The 14,633-nt window shown below is 34.2% G+C and overlaps 2 protein-coding genes and 1 non-coding gene across 3 annotated transcripts; 1 reads left to right on the top strand and 2 right to left on the bottom strand.

Annotated features, from left to right (window-relative positions):
• The first annotated feature begins 5,743 nt into the window (after positions 1-5,743).
• LOC139862358 (ribose-phosphate pyrophosphokinase 4-like) lies at positions 5,744-8,716 on the top strand. The gene is made up of 7 exons (XM_071850950.1): positions 5,744-5,930; positions 6,425-6,740; positions 6,841-6,936; positions 7,040-7,108; positions 7,444-7,572; positions 7,731-7,830; positions 8,535-8,716. Exons 1-7 carry the CDS (start codon positions 5,815-5,817, stop codon positions 8,666-8,668), a joined length of 960 nt encoding a protein of 319 aa, XP_071707051.1. The 5' UTR covers positions 5,744-5,814; the 3' UTR covers positions 8,669-8,716.
• A 746-nt stretch (positions 8,717-9,462) lies between these two features.
• Positions 9,463-9,546, bottom strand: TRNAL-CAA (transfer RNA leucine (anticodon CAA)). Its single transcript has one exon. It is a non-coding gene; the product is annotated as a tRNA-Leu (tRNA).
• A 679-nt stretch (positions 9,547-10,225) lies between these two features.
• LOC139864800 (uncharacterized) lies at positions 10,226-11,722 on the bottom strand. Its single transcript, XM_071853369.1, has 3 exons — positions 11,222-11,722; positions 10,492-11,124; positions 10,226-10,405 (listed from the first exon to the last, which is right to left on the bottom strand). The coding sequence occupies exons 1-3, from the start codon at positions 11,702-11,704 to the stop codon at positions 10,376-10,378; spliced, it is 1,146 nt and encodes a 381-aa protein (XP_071709470.1). The 5' UTR covers positions 11,705-11,722; the 3' UTR covers positions 10,226-10,375.
• Between the last annotated feature and the right edge of the window lie 2,911 nt (positions 11,723-14,633).

Here is a 14,633-nt window from a genome sequence, read left to right as displayed (position 1 = left end):
TCAATGCGTATAGCAATATAAAGACACGGGAGAATAAAAAACACTATAACCCCAAAGTGATAGTAGAAGAAAATAACTTCCTCTGGTGGCAGATGAAAAAGAAGAATGAAGGATACGATAGCCAGGAAAATATCAAGAATCAGAACTGGATTAAGCATTTTCACAATCTATTGGGATGTATGAAATAAGAAAGAAGATTATAGGAGTGGTGAAAATAAATGAAACGGAAGAGGTCAATTTATAGCAATCGAGACAGATTACGCATTTAATCAAAGAAAATCCTAATTTCCGCAAATTTCGAAGAATCAAATCTTATTTAGATTATGAAGATTTTCTATTCCTTAAATTCCGGAAATCAATCGTAACTACGTCAAAAGCTAAGACGAAACTCTATTCTTTCATTTCACTCTTTTACGATAACTTTTCTCATACGCTTCGAGAAATCGGATTGTTTTATCCATATAATTCAACGGTGATAAAATTCTATTTATCAACTCATATTCGTCATGAAAACATTTCTATTGTTAGCCATGACGACCTCACTTAAATTTCGGGGAGAAATTTCTTTAACGGGTAGGTACTGTGATGACCCGAAAATTTCTGACCAAATTTAAACTTTATCTTTAAATGATTTAATGTTTCCGACACGATAAGCAAAGTCTATGAAGTTGAATCTTAAAATTTTAGAACTGTTTCATGTATTAAATTACATTTGACTGCTCTCGACGATTCATGAACAATTATATGCATGTATATATATATATATGTACAAGTAAAAACGAATTTCCTACCGTAAAATACTATTTGCTACAGTAAAATGACTTTCCTACCGTAAAACACTATTAGCTACAGTAAAACACTATTTGCTACAGTGAAACCGTATTTTGCTACAGTGCTACAGTGAAAACACCTTTGCTACGGTGATTTGCTACAGTAAACACTATTTGCTACAGTGGAACACTATTGCTGCAGTAACACTATTTGCTACAGTGCACTATTTGATGTCGACGAACTAGCAAACAAAAACAGGATAAGGCGGCCATGCGATCGCTTGGCAAAAACATTGAAAACTCATGCGATCGCATGAGGTACTGTAGCAGGTCACATACTATAAAAGCTCGATTCATTCCTCTGTACTATTATTTTTTTTATATTATTATTATTATTATTATTATTATTATTATTAAGATTAATATTATTATTATTAATCTTATTATAATATTATTATTAGTAGTATATATACCTAAAATACTACGACGAGGTTATGAGCGTGTCACCTTCAAAATGGGTTTTTGAGCGGGATAGAGCTAAGAAAATTATGGGTTATTGTCAAGGAGGTTATGGGTAATGTTCGAGGGTATATTTGTGAATCAAATCAAGTGTTTATCATCTTTGTTGCGTCTACGTACTTTCCTACAATATTGAATCTCAATATTGATACGTAAGCACTCATATTTTATCTTTTATACATTAATTGTGTATCCATGTCTAGTGCTCGAGTATATATATTTATGCATGCTTGTATGTTAAATTTTGTCATTAAACAGTTATGATGAATCACGAAGTAAATACATATATTACTGGTAAAAGGTATATGATATACATGTTTTTGGAAAGCTGGCGAAAAATCAATAACTTTTCATTTAGATATCGAATAATTTCGATGAACGGATTAAAAGATATGATCAACTGAATTATGATTAACGTTAATTGAAATTGCTTTTGAATCTACAATTAAGATTTAAACAACTTGTTTACGAGATTGATAAATTGGATTTTTGAATATTACCAACCGAGTAAATGAATCCTTATATAAGGTATGTCTCGTTTTGTTGAACTATTGTCAAAATTGACTTTTTGAAACGACTTTGGATAACTTTTGTATGTCGATCTCGAGCATTAGGATTGTTATACACTATGACCTGACCTAGCTTGATAGACATTTATTGACCAACATATGTTCTCTAGGTTGAGATCTACGGTTATTTGATATTCCGAGTTTCGGTCATGTTTTGGTGAACAACTTTATGTGCTGCTAAGGTGAGTTTCATTTGCTCCCTTTTTAATTGCTTTTGCAATCTATATTTTTGGGCTGAGAATACATGCACTTTATTTTAAAAATGGATACAAGTACACACTAAATTCTACACCGAGTTTGAACCGAAAATCCCTTAGCTTTGGTAACTAGTAACTGCCAGTTATAAGAACTGGTGGGCGCGAGTAGTAGTATATGGATCCATAGGGCTTGATATCCCCGTCTGAGCTAGAGCACTAGCCTTTTAACGGACGTATGCTATTTGAGAAGCGTACACGTTGGTTTGCGTGTATTATTAAGATGATTATACAAAGGGTACAAATTATATATACGTTAAGTTTAGTTACCAGGGTGCTCAATCTTGTAGAATATTTTGATAAACGTTTCTGGATGAAACAACTGAAATCTTGTGATCCACCTTTATACACAGATTATGCGAAACATTAAAACTATGAACTCACCAACCTTTGTGTTGACACTTGTTAGCATGTTTATTCTCAGGTTTCCTAGAAGTCTTCCGCTGTTTGCTTATATGTTAGACAAGCTATGTGCATGGAGTCGTACATGGCATATTTTTCAAGAAAACGTTGCATTCACCAAATCATCACCATGTATCTTACTTTGACTGCATTGTCAACGGAAGTACTATTGTAAACTATTATTTACAGTGATTGTCTATATGTAGAAATCATCAGATGTCGAAAACCTTTGATTTAAATATTCATTTATGGTGTGCCTTTTCAAAAGAATGCAATGTTTACAAAACATATCATATAGAGGTCAAATACCTCGCAATGAAATCGATGAATGATGTGTTCGTCCATATGGATTTGGAGCGATCGTCACAGTCTCTCATACTTTTAATTAGTGAATTTGAGTATTATTATTATTATTATTATTATTATTATTATTATTATTATTATTATTATTATTATTATTATTATTATTATTATTATTATTATTATTATTATAATAATAATAATAATAATAATAATAATAATAATAATAATAATAAACTTAAAAGTTTTAAAACTTACAAAAAATTAGTGGGAAGCCTAGAGACAATCTGGGCCCCCACACCTCTAGCAATAGCAAAACCTATCCTAGTAAAAATATGAGCAGCAGCACCGGCACCAATATCTTGAGCCATCGAACTCTTCTGAACCCGCTTTAGCAAAGAAACAGCCTCCATTTCTAATTCTCCAAGGGAAGAAAATGAGAAAGGAATGAAACCATAACCAATCGCCTGACAGCTAGATCCGTACTAGACCCGCTTCCGACGAGCCGCATCAACCACAGCACGTCCAGGGACAAAGTCAGAAAGCCCAGACTGTGTCAAAGGAGAAGACCCTGTCAAGTCAACACAAACATCACGACCACAATCCCAGGAATAAAGTAACACATCTGCAGGTCTGAGGGCTCTGTCGTTCTCTCCAGACAACCCAATGTCAACATCCTTCCTCACTGAAATCCCAGATCGATAACAAACATCAACAAGTGAATCCCGAACAACATTATGTCGATGCTTAATACCCACCACACCAGCACAAGACACCGCGTGATCCCCAAAAATATCCCCAGTAAAAACCCTTGAACAGGCAGAGCATGCCGTCGAGATAGAGAATAATGGAACACCCAACCGGTAGCACAACACACATCGGTAAGTCTTTGCGTTCATCGTCTGACCCAACCCCAAAATAGGGACTACCCTTAGCCAATCAGAGGTGTGATCACCCTGCTGTGATTTCCATAAGGCCGATTGTCGGGGAGATAACGAAAAAGAGGATTCTGCAGAAGCGGTAACCTTTATGAAATAAACATCTGCCAATTTCTTCATGAGTATTGGGGCAGCGACCTCACTCGGATTACCTAAAATATCAAACCCAACCGTTTTATTAAACAGACCCAATGCATCTTCAAAAGCACGACCAAGACCAACAATACCCGCATGACGTAGGAGCTTGGTCTGCAACCCAGCAGACTGTAATCGAGAAGCCAGAAAAGCATAATGACGAACATCTCCCGCAGAATAAACACCAAGCCCTCCAAATGCAAATGGCAAGGTGGCAAGTCGCCACTGCCAATCACCAAACCCAGGCCCTGAAGCAGTAACAATACGCTCCAAGGAAGATCGAAGGGCTCCATCAAAAGCGCGTTGAGCCGCCTCAAATATACTAGGAGGACAAGTACGCAAGGTAAAGTAGAGTTTAGAAACTCCCGTACATGCCCTAAGCAACAACAACTCACACTGAGGATCATCAAGCTTAGCAACCTTATCCATAAGCGCAATGGACTTGGTCACCCTTTGCATCACCAGTTCACTACAAAAACCAGGATCGGAACTTGCGGGGGCCCCAAGCAACTTAACACCATTTAAAGGTCGAGCAATATTAGGAGGAAAGACACCTACTTGCCTGCTGCGAGGGTCCTCCGTAGGCCAGAAAATTTCAGTTTTTTCAACGTTGAGATGTAGCCCAAAACGAGGCCCATCCTCCATAATCAAATGCAAAACCTTCCCCACCACCAAAGTGTCCCCAATAATAGTGCCATCATCCAAATACCACGCCTGAAGACAAACCTCAAAATTATCTCTGATTTTAGAAACCAAGGGTTATAAGACCGAAGCAAAAAGCAGCGGACCAAGGGGATCACCCTGTTGCACCCCCTGAGAAGACCATAAGGTGTGGTTCCCATAATACAATCTGGTTGGATTAGAGTAGCAAAATTCAACCCACCGAGAAATGCTCGGACTAAGGCGGCGAACTTCACGTAACATGACCGTACGATCAACTAGATTGAATGCATTTTGAAAATCAACTAATAACATAGAGAGGCCAACATCAGAGCCACGATCCTCAATCAACCGATTCACAGTATGAAGAATAGCCTCGCCACCTGACGAAACCCCAACACCAAATTGAAGACCATCGAAGTAACTTCCCAAAGACTGGCCAACCATAGCAGCGCCAACCTTCGAAACAAGACGTCGCCAAACAGTACCCACAGCTATAGGACGAAGACCCCCGCCGGGCTTGACAAGCGGTGTGAGGGGAGCACTCGCTATATACTCTCCTAATTCCATAGAGCACCTTCCAGCTAGAAAGAGATTAACGACCCCGGTAATAGAGCCAACTAACTCATCCGAGACTGCCACAGCAGCACCACTCAAGCAGTCCATAAGGTGTTGTGCACGTAAACAATCCCTACCACATGATGTGCCCCGAGGAAAACTTTTAATCTGGCCCAAAACAACAGTAGAAGTCGTAACGAGGTGAGGGTGATCAACCGGCATATTAGGCAAGGATGGAGCTATATTATTATTATTATTATTATTATTATTATTATTATTATTATTATTATTATTATTATATTATTATTATTATTATTATTATTATTATTATTATTATTATTATTATTATTATTATTATTATTATTATTATTATTATTATTATTATTGTAATTTTTTAAGTGTGCATTGAAATTTTTTAAGTGCTCTTTGAAATTTGAAATTTATCTAACCCATAGCGTATACAACTTTTTGATGGAACAACTTTAAAGATATTTGAAATAAATTATAATTGTTGAAATTTTTTACTTTACATAGTACTCTCCGTATAAGTTTAGTTTCTCATTTTGCCCAACTCGAGCCCAACTTGAGCCCATATTGTAAACTCACCGTTAGCTTAGCTTAAACGCTCAGCCCTGTTTCTTTTTGCAAATACATAAATGGCTACTGCAGACTGCAGAGTGTAGTTGCAGCAAATATTTTGTCAGTGAAAATGGAGAAACCTAATAAAAAGCAAGTGTTTTTGTTCTACTGTATGGAATCGCAAGAACTTGCTCACAAAATCTCCGCTCAATCTGACCTCATTCAGCTTCAATCCATCAACTGGAGGTTTGTTAGTTTGTTACTACTCATCCTCCTTTCAAATTTAATTTTGTTATTTCCATCTTGCATGCTTCAAATTATTGTTTTTTGGCCCTGTTTGTTATATGGGTTTAACTGCAACTTTGATATTAAGGGAGTATAACATTAAAATTGCTATAAAGTTTGTATCTTTATATTAGTCTCTCTTTTATTGAGCTGATTTAATTTAATTTATTATTTACTGTAGAATTTCAGCTTCACTAATTGAACAGGGCCTGGGTTAACAAGATAAATGAAAACCCTAATTTGATACATTCCCAATTTTAGAGTATCTCATTTAACAATGGTACAAATTATGATAAGCTTGATTAGCATCAATCTATCTTAGGGTTTGTAAAACATTTTCCGTATTATAATCAATTTTATGTTTAAGAAAAAATATGTGGTGTTTAATTTCAGATTATTTAGGCATATCAATACTGTTTTAAGTAGAAACTGAACTTTTTCACTTTATTTTATAGGAGTTTTGATGATGGGTTCCCCAACTTATTTATAAACAATGCACAAGATATCAGAGGCCAGCACGTTGCGTTTCTTGCATCGTTCAGCTCGCCAGCTGTCATTTTCGAGCAGCTTTCAGTTATATTTGCACTCCCGAGGCTTTTTGTTGCTTCGTTTACATTAGTGTTACCGTTCTTTCCAACTGGTTCATTTGAAAGAATGGAAGAAGAAGGAGACGTAGCAACCGCATTTACCATGGCTAGAATATTGTCGAATATTCCTGTATCGAGAGGTGGTCCCACAAGTTTAGTTATCTACGACATACATGCTTTGCAGGTCGGTTTCTTAATAGAAAATGCCTTAAGTTTCTTTACCGTAAGATGCTTAATTTATAGTGTGTTTGTTTATTATAAGTCACTGTTTGTATATTTTGCAGGAAAGATTTTACTTCAGTGATCATGTTTTACCGTGTTTTGAAACTGGGATGCCTCTGCTGAAGCAACGTCTTCATCAACTTCCTGATGCTAATGATGTTAGTCCATACACACTTTAATAATTTTACGCGTCACAAAAATAAATTATCATCTTTTACATTGTAATTTATGTTTATGTCTATCTTTTATATCGATTTTTAGGTTGTAATTGCCTTTCCAGATGATGGGGCTTATAAGCGATTCCACAAACAGTTGGATCATTTCCCCACAGTGAGTTTAACTTTTTTTTATTTAATTTTATAATTTTTCAAAAAAAAAAAAAAAATTAGGAAATTTAATTCCTTTACATCATATAGCATATAGATCCTGCTATAATTGGTTGACCGAAGCAGTTTTTGTGCTACAAAGTTTTTATTTTTTTATTTTTTTAAAGGATGTGTCTTAAATCTGATTAGAAGACATTAATGTTGTTTCACCAAAAATTGTCTTGGAATACATTTAGCTGACTTTCAACTCATTTGACAAGTTCTCCTTTACCTACATATATTTGACCAATAAAAATAAATTGGTATCTCTAATCGTATGTGATGATTTGGAAATCACAGGTAGTTTGTGCAAAAGTTCGTGAAGGCGATAAACGAATAGTTCGTTTGAAAGAGGGTGACCCGGCTGGTCGCCATGTTGTAATCGTCGATGATTTGGTGCAATCTGGAGGTACATTAATTGAATGCCAGGTACCACCTTTTATTCTAACTTTACCTTCATCGCTTAACATATCATCTCGTGAAGGGCCAATCATACTAAACGTTGTGAAACTTCGATCAGTTTCGGACGTTAAAGATAGAAATAGATGTTTCCGGATGATCTTTTTTGTTTGCCTTTTGTTATCCAGAAAGTTTTGGCAGCTCATGGGGCAACTAAGGTCAGCGCTTATGTCACACATGCAGTGTTCCCTAAAAGATCGTGGACAAAATTTATTCACACTGATGGCGGTAAGATCTTGAAAAATCTTTCTCAATCGTATTTTTCTTAGTTGGTAAGATGGGCAGATTCGGAAAACTGGTCGAAAACGGCTGTTTTTTAGTGCGCACTGAGATAGGCTGGGTCGAGTTAGGTCATCGTTGTAAAAAACACCGATTAATCCCCGGACACTCCTTTTTAAAAACAGCCCGTTCTGATTTTCCAGTATCTGTTTAATTAATCTGTCAAACTCGGTTAATGGGTTGAAATCGGATTTGTTGATCACAGTCGGTCAAAGTTAAAATTGGTTTAACATTTTAACATGAAATTAAATTTAAACTAGAATGTAGAGTTTTTGAACAAAATGGATGATTTTAGACAATTATGTTGAAGTTTATGTTTATATTTATGGTTTTCTTCTTTATTTATTATAATTCTGAAATTTACTCCGTATTATTTAAATGTAAAAAAAGTACAATTGGATTAATCCCATATTAAAACCCGAATAATCCCCGTTTTGCAACCTTGAGTTAGGTTGACCGGCACACTTTTATAGTGTACTACCATTTAGGAGGTTGTATGCAACAAAAATAGACTTTAACATCTGGATTGTTGCCCCTTTTAGTCTTTTTTTTCCCCCCTTTACATTACACAATGTAAAGTGGCCTATTTAAAAGTATACTAGTTCTTATTGTAATAGTAATGGGGTCTAACATGCATTCATACATGTATACAGAAAATTCAAACAAGGCGTTTGCATACTTTTGGATAACGGACTCATGTGCTCCTACTGTTAAAGATATTTCAAATCAAGCTCCTTTTGAAGTCTTAAGTCTAGCAGGATCAATTGCAGATGCACTTCAAATATGAAATATGATGATGTTTAGTTATTTTAGACATGGGTTGGTTTGATACTTTGATCTAATAATCGACTGTGTAAAGGTTGCTACCATTACCCGAGATGTTGCCCTTTTCATTTTATAATCTTCTGAACAAGCATGGTATGGTATGTGACGCCTTTTGCTACTATCGCTCATGTATCTTTCATGTGGTATAAGTTTTGGGTCTAATTTGACTAGGCATCTTATGTCAACTGCAAACTTACCTTTCTGTCAAAACCATTTTTGGTCAAATTTTTGTTTAATCGTACATCGTACATTCAAATTAAATCATGTGCTATAATCATTGTTGTAAAGAACTCCGATTACTTTCCCGATTACTCCTATTTAAGAACAAACCATCTCGATTTTCAAAAAATGTATCGGTCAATGTTGGTTAATGGGTCAATATCGAATTTGTTGATCAAAGTCGGTCAACACTTTAATATGAATTTGAACTAGTATTTTAAAGTTTTTGAACAAAATAAGTGTTTTTAGACAATTATGTTAAAGTATACGTACTATATGTTTATGGTTTTCTTCTATTCTATATTTACACATAATTTGAAATTTATAGTTTGACTATATAAAAAATCCGATTAGTTCCCAAATTTCCGATTACTGCTTTCAATGTTCCAATCGATTAATCTCCAAAAAGCGAGTTTTTCAACCTTGGCTATAACTATTGAGACGAGGCCTAAAATAGTAAAATCCTTGCATCAAGCTAGCCAGTACTTGTTATCGTCTCTGAAAATGATGACTTTTTTTTTTTTTTACTAAAAGAATTGTCAGAAGTGGGATTTGAACCCACGCCCCCTTTCGAAGACCAGAACTTGAGTCTGGCGCCTTAGACCACTCGGCCATCCTGACTTGGTGTGTCTGAAAGTGATAACTGATTAAATTTAATCCAAGTAAAATCCAAAAAGAAGTAATGCAAACTAACCTAATACTCGTACGTGTTAGGTTTGCATAGTAAAGAAAATTTTCATGTGAAGATATTCTGCACTTAAAAATATGATTATATATAATGGCCTAAACAACCCTCGCAATTTTGCGTATGCTATTCTTCGCTTAAGGCTTATTTCAAGAAATATCATGTTTTTGTGCCCAATATTCAAATCAAAAACAACAATCGTTGTGCCATGAGACTGACTATTTTAGTGATCCGAAACACAAGCGACTGACAATTTTAGTGATCCGAAACACAAGCAACTGACAATCACAGGCGAGGTATATGCCAAGTGTCAAACACAACCCATTTGGTTCCCCCTGTGTTTGTTTGGTGTTAATCTGGGCAGTCTGGGCATAGTCTAACCAGGTACTTCAGGCAGATCAAGACAAATTCCTCACATTATTACTACATGAAAGTAAACCATGTGAAGAATTGGATTGCTAGTATCATTATTTTCTGCAGTTTGTTGTTGCTTTGGTGTTTAAACTAAATGCATCGAGTTCTTTTGTAGTATTTATTAACTTTAAATTAAATATGTAAAGAAAAAAAAAAGGAAGATATATACGACATACAAAGATAAAAGAAAAACAGCTTGAAATCTTTATCCACTTTATTCTCAAAGAAACTCTTAAATGTACATTTCTCTATTTTTCACTCCCTATATGCTCACCAAATCATTTACTTTTGTAAACTACCCACAGCCAAAACATATGCACATAAGAACTCGATACAACCAGAATCACCCATCTAGTTCTCTGGTATAGAATCCAATGGTCCCTGAAATAAGTGAAAAACAATATAAGCATTTACTTCACAAATTCATCTACAAGAAACATAAATCGTTACAAAAAATAACTATTTACCTGAGGAGATGGTGACCGAATGTCCACATCAGCATTCTGGTCACTAGCAACAGTGTTCGAAGACGGCGATATAATCGGGTCCCACTGACAAGGGGTATTTTTGGAAGACTTCAAAGGCAGCGTACGACATAACCACGAGTCTGACGGGGGTGCAGGGAGTTCAAAACCCTTACATTCATAACCTTTCAGACCTAAATCACCAAACTTTTCATCAAACAAATCAAAATCTTCATAATCCTTGCAGGACTTCGTACACGTTTTTCGTTTCATACCATCTTTTGATTCATCATCTGACTCTGACCATTTATCGAAGTTGGATTGAGATGGTGATTTGACAGTTTGCACAGTATCCACATAAAGAGTCTTTTCAACCATCAAATCTTCATCTTCTTCATCTGTTTCTTTTGTGTTCTTATCAGCCAGTAATTCCTTAAAGCTTAAAGCTTTTTTCTTTGAATTTTTAGGGTTTTCTTCAGGAAAACTAGATCGAATTGGTTCGCTAAAACTGACTGAAACTGCCCGTCCCTGCAAACGATTATAAAGCTTCGATCCCTCCAAATTTATAGTTTCAGTCGATTTGCTCTTCAAAACACCATTCCATGATCTTCGTTCATACATTCCAGTCCTTGCAGGCTTACATAAAAAAAGATCCAAATACAGGATTAGCAAAGATTAACTAAATTTAAATAAACAATCATTAAAAACTATATATATAAAAAAACTTTGTTACCTCATTATCAGATCCAGTTATAGAACTAACAGTAGAAGAGCTAGCAGTAGATGTCGTGAACTTTGTTGTTAACTTTGTCCTCATACACATACCATGAACGGGATTAACAGAGCAAAAACGTGGGATTAAACCACAAAATTTGGATGAATGATTTTGATCATGATAATCAGAATCACTATCATCGTCATCATCTTCATTATCATGAGAAACATCCTCCAAAAAGTTAGGTCCATATCTAAGTTGACCCTTCTTATCATCCATAAGCTTTTTAAACTCTTGTTGTTTCTCTTTAATGACGTTTTTCTTGGATGTATGTTGAGATACATTCGAAGCGATTGCTTTAGCAGCAGGAAGAAATCGACCCATCATGAATTCGCGCATTTTTGGATCGTTTGGAATAATCCCAGACGGTTTTATATCTGATCCAACACTACAATTATAAAAAGATGTTTCACTCCTTGAAAGTGTATCAACTGCATCCATAAATGCTTCACTATCATCATCATCTTCATCATCATGATCATTTCCAGAATTACAACTTTGTTTCGATGTTGATGCCCCACTGTCAAATCTTGTATCTAAATCTTTCTTTGAAGATGTAATAAACCTACCAGGGGGTAGTTTCGGAATACTGGGAGAATTTATCTTCGTTTGAATTTGCTTATCTTTCGGTTTACCTGGACTGTGTTCCCACCCAAATGGAACACTCCCTGTGTTCATCAACGGGTCTGATTTCAACTCGGTTTTAGATGGTCCCACATTAGGTCTAACCGGAGCACGATTTTCGGTTCTTCGATTCTCGTTTTTCGGTGAGGGTGTGGTTGATGAAACTCGCCTGACAGACAAAAGAGGTCGATTGATGTTTAATCCACTGCGCTCCATCATATTCGATAATAGTTTGACTGTAAATGTTCTGCAAGGATTCAAAACTTCTATTACTATTTCACCATATATAATCATGATACCAAAACAGAGGAATTATAAATGAACATACATTGTGCAAAAACTTATCCCTATCTATTTGCTTTATTAACCTGATATATTAATAACCATCATCTATATTTCATATAAGAACTCATTAATCAAATACACATTAAACATATTTAAATAATTTAAAAGAGCACTCAAGAACCTTGCATTCAAAATTTATATAAAACAGTTATAATTAACAATTAAATTAAATATGCATACTCAAAATTAATAATAACAAGAACGCCATTATTCCAACATTCTATCCTAATTCTTCAAACTATTTATTTATTTATATCTCAATAATTTCACACAGTATACACCTACCTATCTACGTGTTCAATTATATTTCCATTCAATCACAGTTCATTAAATAAATTCTTTAATGTATTTAATCAAACACTTCATATCATAACTTTAAATTCAAACATTCTGCCTCAATTTTGCGAGAAAACAAACAATTAGTCCTTTTTAAAAAAAAAAAAAAAAAAGCGATATCTCTGTTCATTGACGCATTAAATCAAACACATAATATCCTAAAACTCAGGTTCAAACAGTCTTCCCTAACTTCATAATATTCAACGATTAAAAGTGAATTAATCAATGAATTACCTTAAAATGATGAAGATCTTGAGGCAAGAACTGATGAAGAATTGATCATGAAGAAACGAAAACAGAGGATTAACCTAATATTACGCCTGTATTGAGTTGATTGTTAATATAATCAACTGGATTGCGTTAATATACACGTATACACAAACTGTCAGAGGGGAATCTGACGCAAATTTAAAGAATTAAAAAAGAAAAAAGAAATTGTTATTATGAATATGAAATACGAATGAAAGAATTAATACGCTTCGCCTTTTTTATTGACTGAATTGAAGGTGTGTGTATGTGCAGTTTGACTCCATCAGTTTAATAGCGGTTACACCTCTATTTTTTATTTTATTTAATTTAATTTAGCTTTTTATTTTTTATTTAATTTAAGTTTATAATTTATAATAGTAAAAAAATATTTAAATAAATTTGTTGTTACAGATGTCTGCCTCTATCATTTATGTTAGTCAGAAGACACCCGTTGGAATTAAATTTCCTTTGAAATGGCAAATTTCATTTGTGATAGATTAAAAATATATATGAAAAATGTTTATCGGTTATTATATTTATATTTTAAAATTTTATTGAATTAATTGTAAAGTATAAATATTTTTTTATTATTATTGACTTTCCGTATATAATTTTAGTCCTAGTATTACTCATGACAATTGTTAATTATAAGTATAAATATATAATTTTTTTAAAGATAAATATTAATTTAAATGACACTAGTTAAAGTTAATATATGTAATAGAAGTAAAAGGACAATGAATGTAGATAGGTAGGTAAATACCGTTTGAAACATTGCGAAACAACTTGGTTCCAAAGAAAGTGGGGGTTTTCATTTGGAGGGCAATGAATGGTAGGCTCTCCGTATTGTCGGAACTTGACAAGAGGGGAATCGACCTTAATTCTGTCCGTTGGCCCATTTGTGATAATGATATAGAGACTATTCAACATGCTCTTTTTCAATGTCAAAAAAGCAAAGAGATTTGGGGCAAGATTCATAAATGGTTCGAAATTGTTTGCGGGTCTTTGGATAACAATAATGCGTTTCGGGGTATTTCTTCGTTTCAAACTACGGGTATTGGCTCTAAGGTTTGACAAGAGGTTGATTAGACGTGCGGGTATCTTATTTGAAAAAATTGTAATAAGATGATCTTCAAAAAATTGTGTTGGAATCCACCAATGGCTTTAAACGAAATTCAAGTGAAGAGCTTTGAATGGATTGCGAAGCGTTGCAAATCCTTATCGATCGAGTGGCATACTTGGCTATTGAATCCTAAATGTTTAATAGTCTAGTTGTTTTGTGTAGTTGGTTTTCTTTTGTGGTTGTAATTTTGGGTAAATGATTTATGTCGGTTGCTCCCTTAGCATCCTCATTTATCTCTTGCCCTTGTAGATAGTGTGAGTTCTTGGTCGTGTTGGGTTTTTCCCATTTTTGTATTGTACTTTTGCGGTTTTTAATAAAGTAAAAGGACAAATAAATACTACACTAATAAATAATTAAATAATATATGACTATATAAGAGTCTTAATGTAATTTCTTATGTCATAAGCTACTAACTTATTTATAGAAAGTTACTTTAGTTATGAGCTAAACTTTTAATTAACTTGTAAAACTTTATGTGCTATGTTTAGCAATGATATTCATGTAGGTTATTTAGTTTAACTGCGAAGAGTGTGACTTCTAGTTGAACCGACCATTTTCAACTGGTTTGCTATAAATTTTGAATATATATATATATATATATATATATATATATATATATATATATATATATATATATATATATATATAGAGTATATAAAGTATATACTAATACATGAAGCATGTTACAAGGAC

This window comes from Rutidosis leptorrhynchoides, chromosome 8 (genome assembly GCF_046630445.1).
Source record: "Rutidosis leptorrhynchoides isolate AG116_Rl617_1_P2 chromosome 8, CSIRO_AGI_Rlap_v1, whole genome shotgun sequence".
Taxonomy (NCBI): domain Eukaryota; kingdom Viridiplantae; phylum Streptophyta; class Magnoliopsida; order Asterales; family Asteraceae; genus Rutidosis; species Rutidosis leptorrhynchoides.
This window is presented reverse-complemented; position numbering and strand designations above follow the sequence as displayed.

Bases quoted from the DNA above. Each gene is read 5' to 3' on its own strand.
- LOC139862358 (XM_071850950.1), top strand. From the start codon at position 5,815: ATGGAGAAACCTAATAAAAAGCAAGTGTTTTTGTTCTACTGTATGGAA. The intron at 6,937-7,039 runs GTTAGTCCATAC...ATCGATTTTTAG, and splicing joins AACTTCCTGATGCTAATGAT to GTTGTAATTGCCTTTCCAGA. The intron at 7,109-7,443 runs GTGAGTTTAACT...TGGAAATCACAG, and splicing joins AGTTGGATCATTTCCCCACA to GTAGTTTGTGCAAAAGTTCG.
- LOC139864800 (XM_071853369.1), bottom strand. From the start codon at position 11,704: ATGGATGCAGTTGATACACTTTCAAGGAGTGAAACATCTTTTTATAAT. The intron at 11,125-11,221 runs GTAACAAAGTTT...TTTTTATGTAAG, and splicing joins TAACTGGATCTGATAATGAG to CCTGCAAGGACTGGAATGTA. The intron at 10,406-10,491 runs GTAAATAGTTAT...CACTTATTTCAG, and splicing joins TTCGGTCACCATCTCCTCAG to GGACCATTGGATTCTATACC.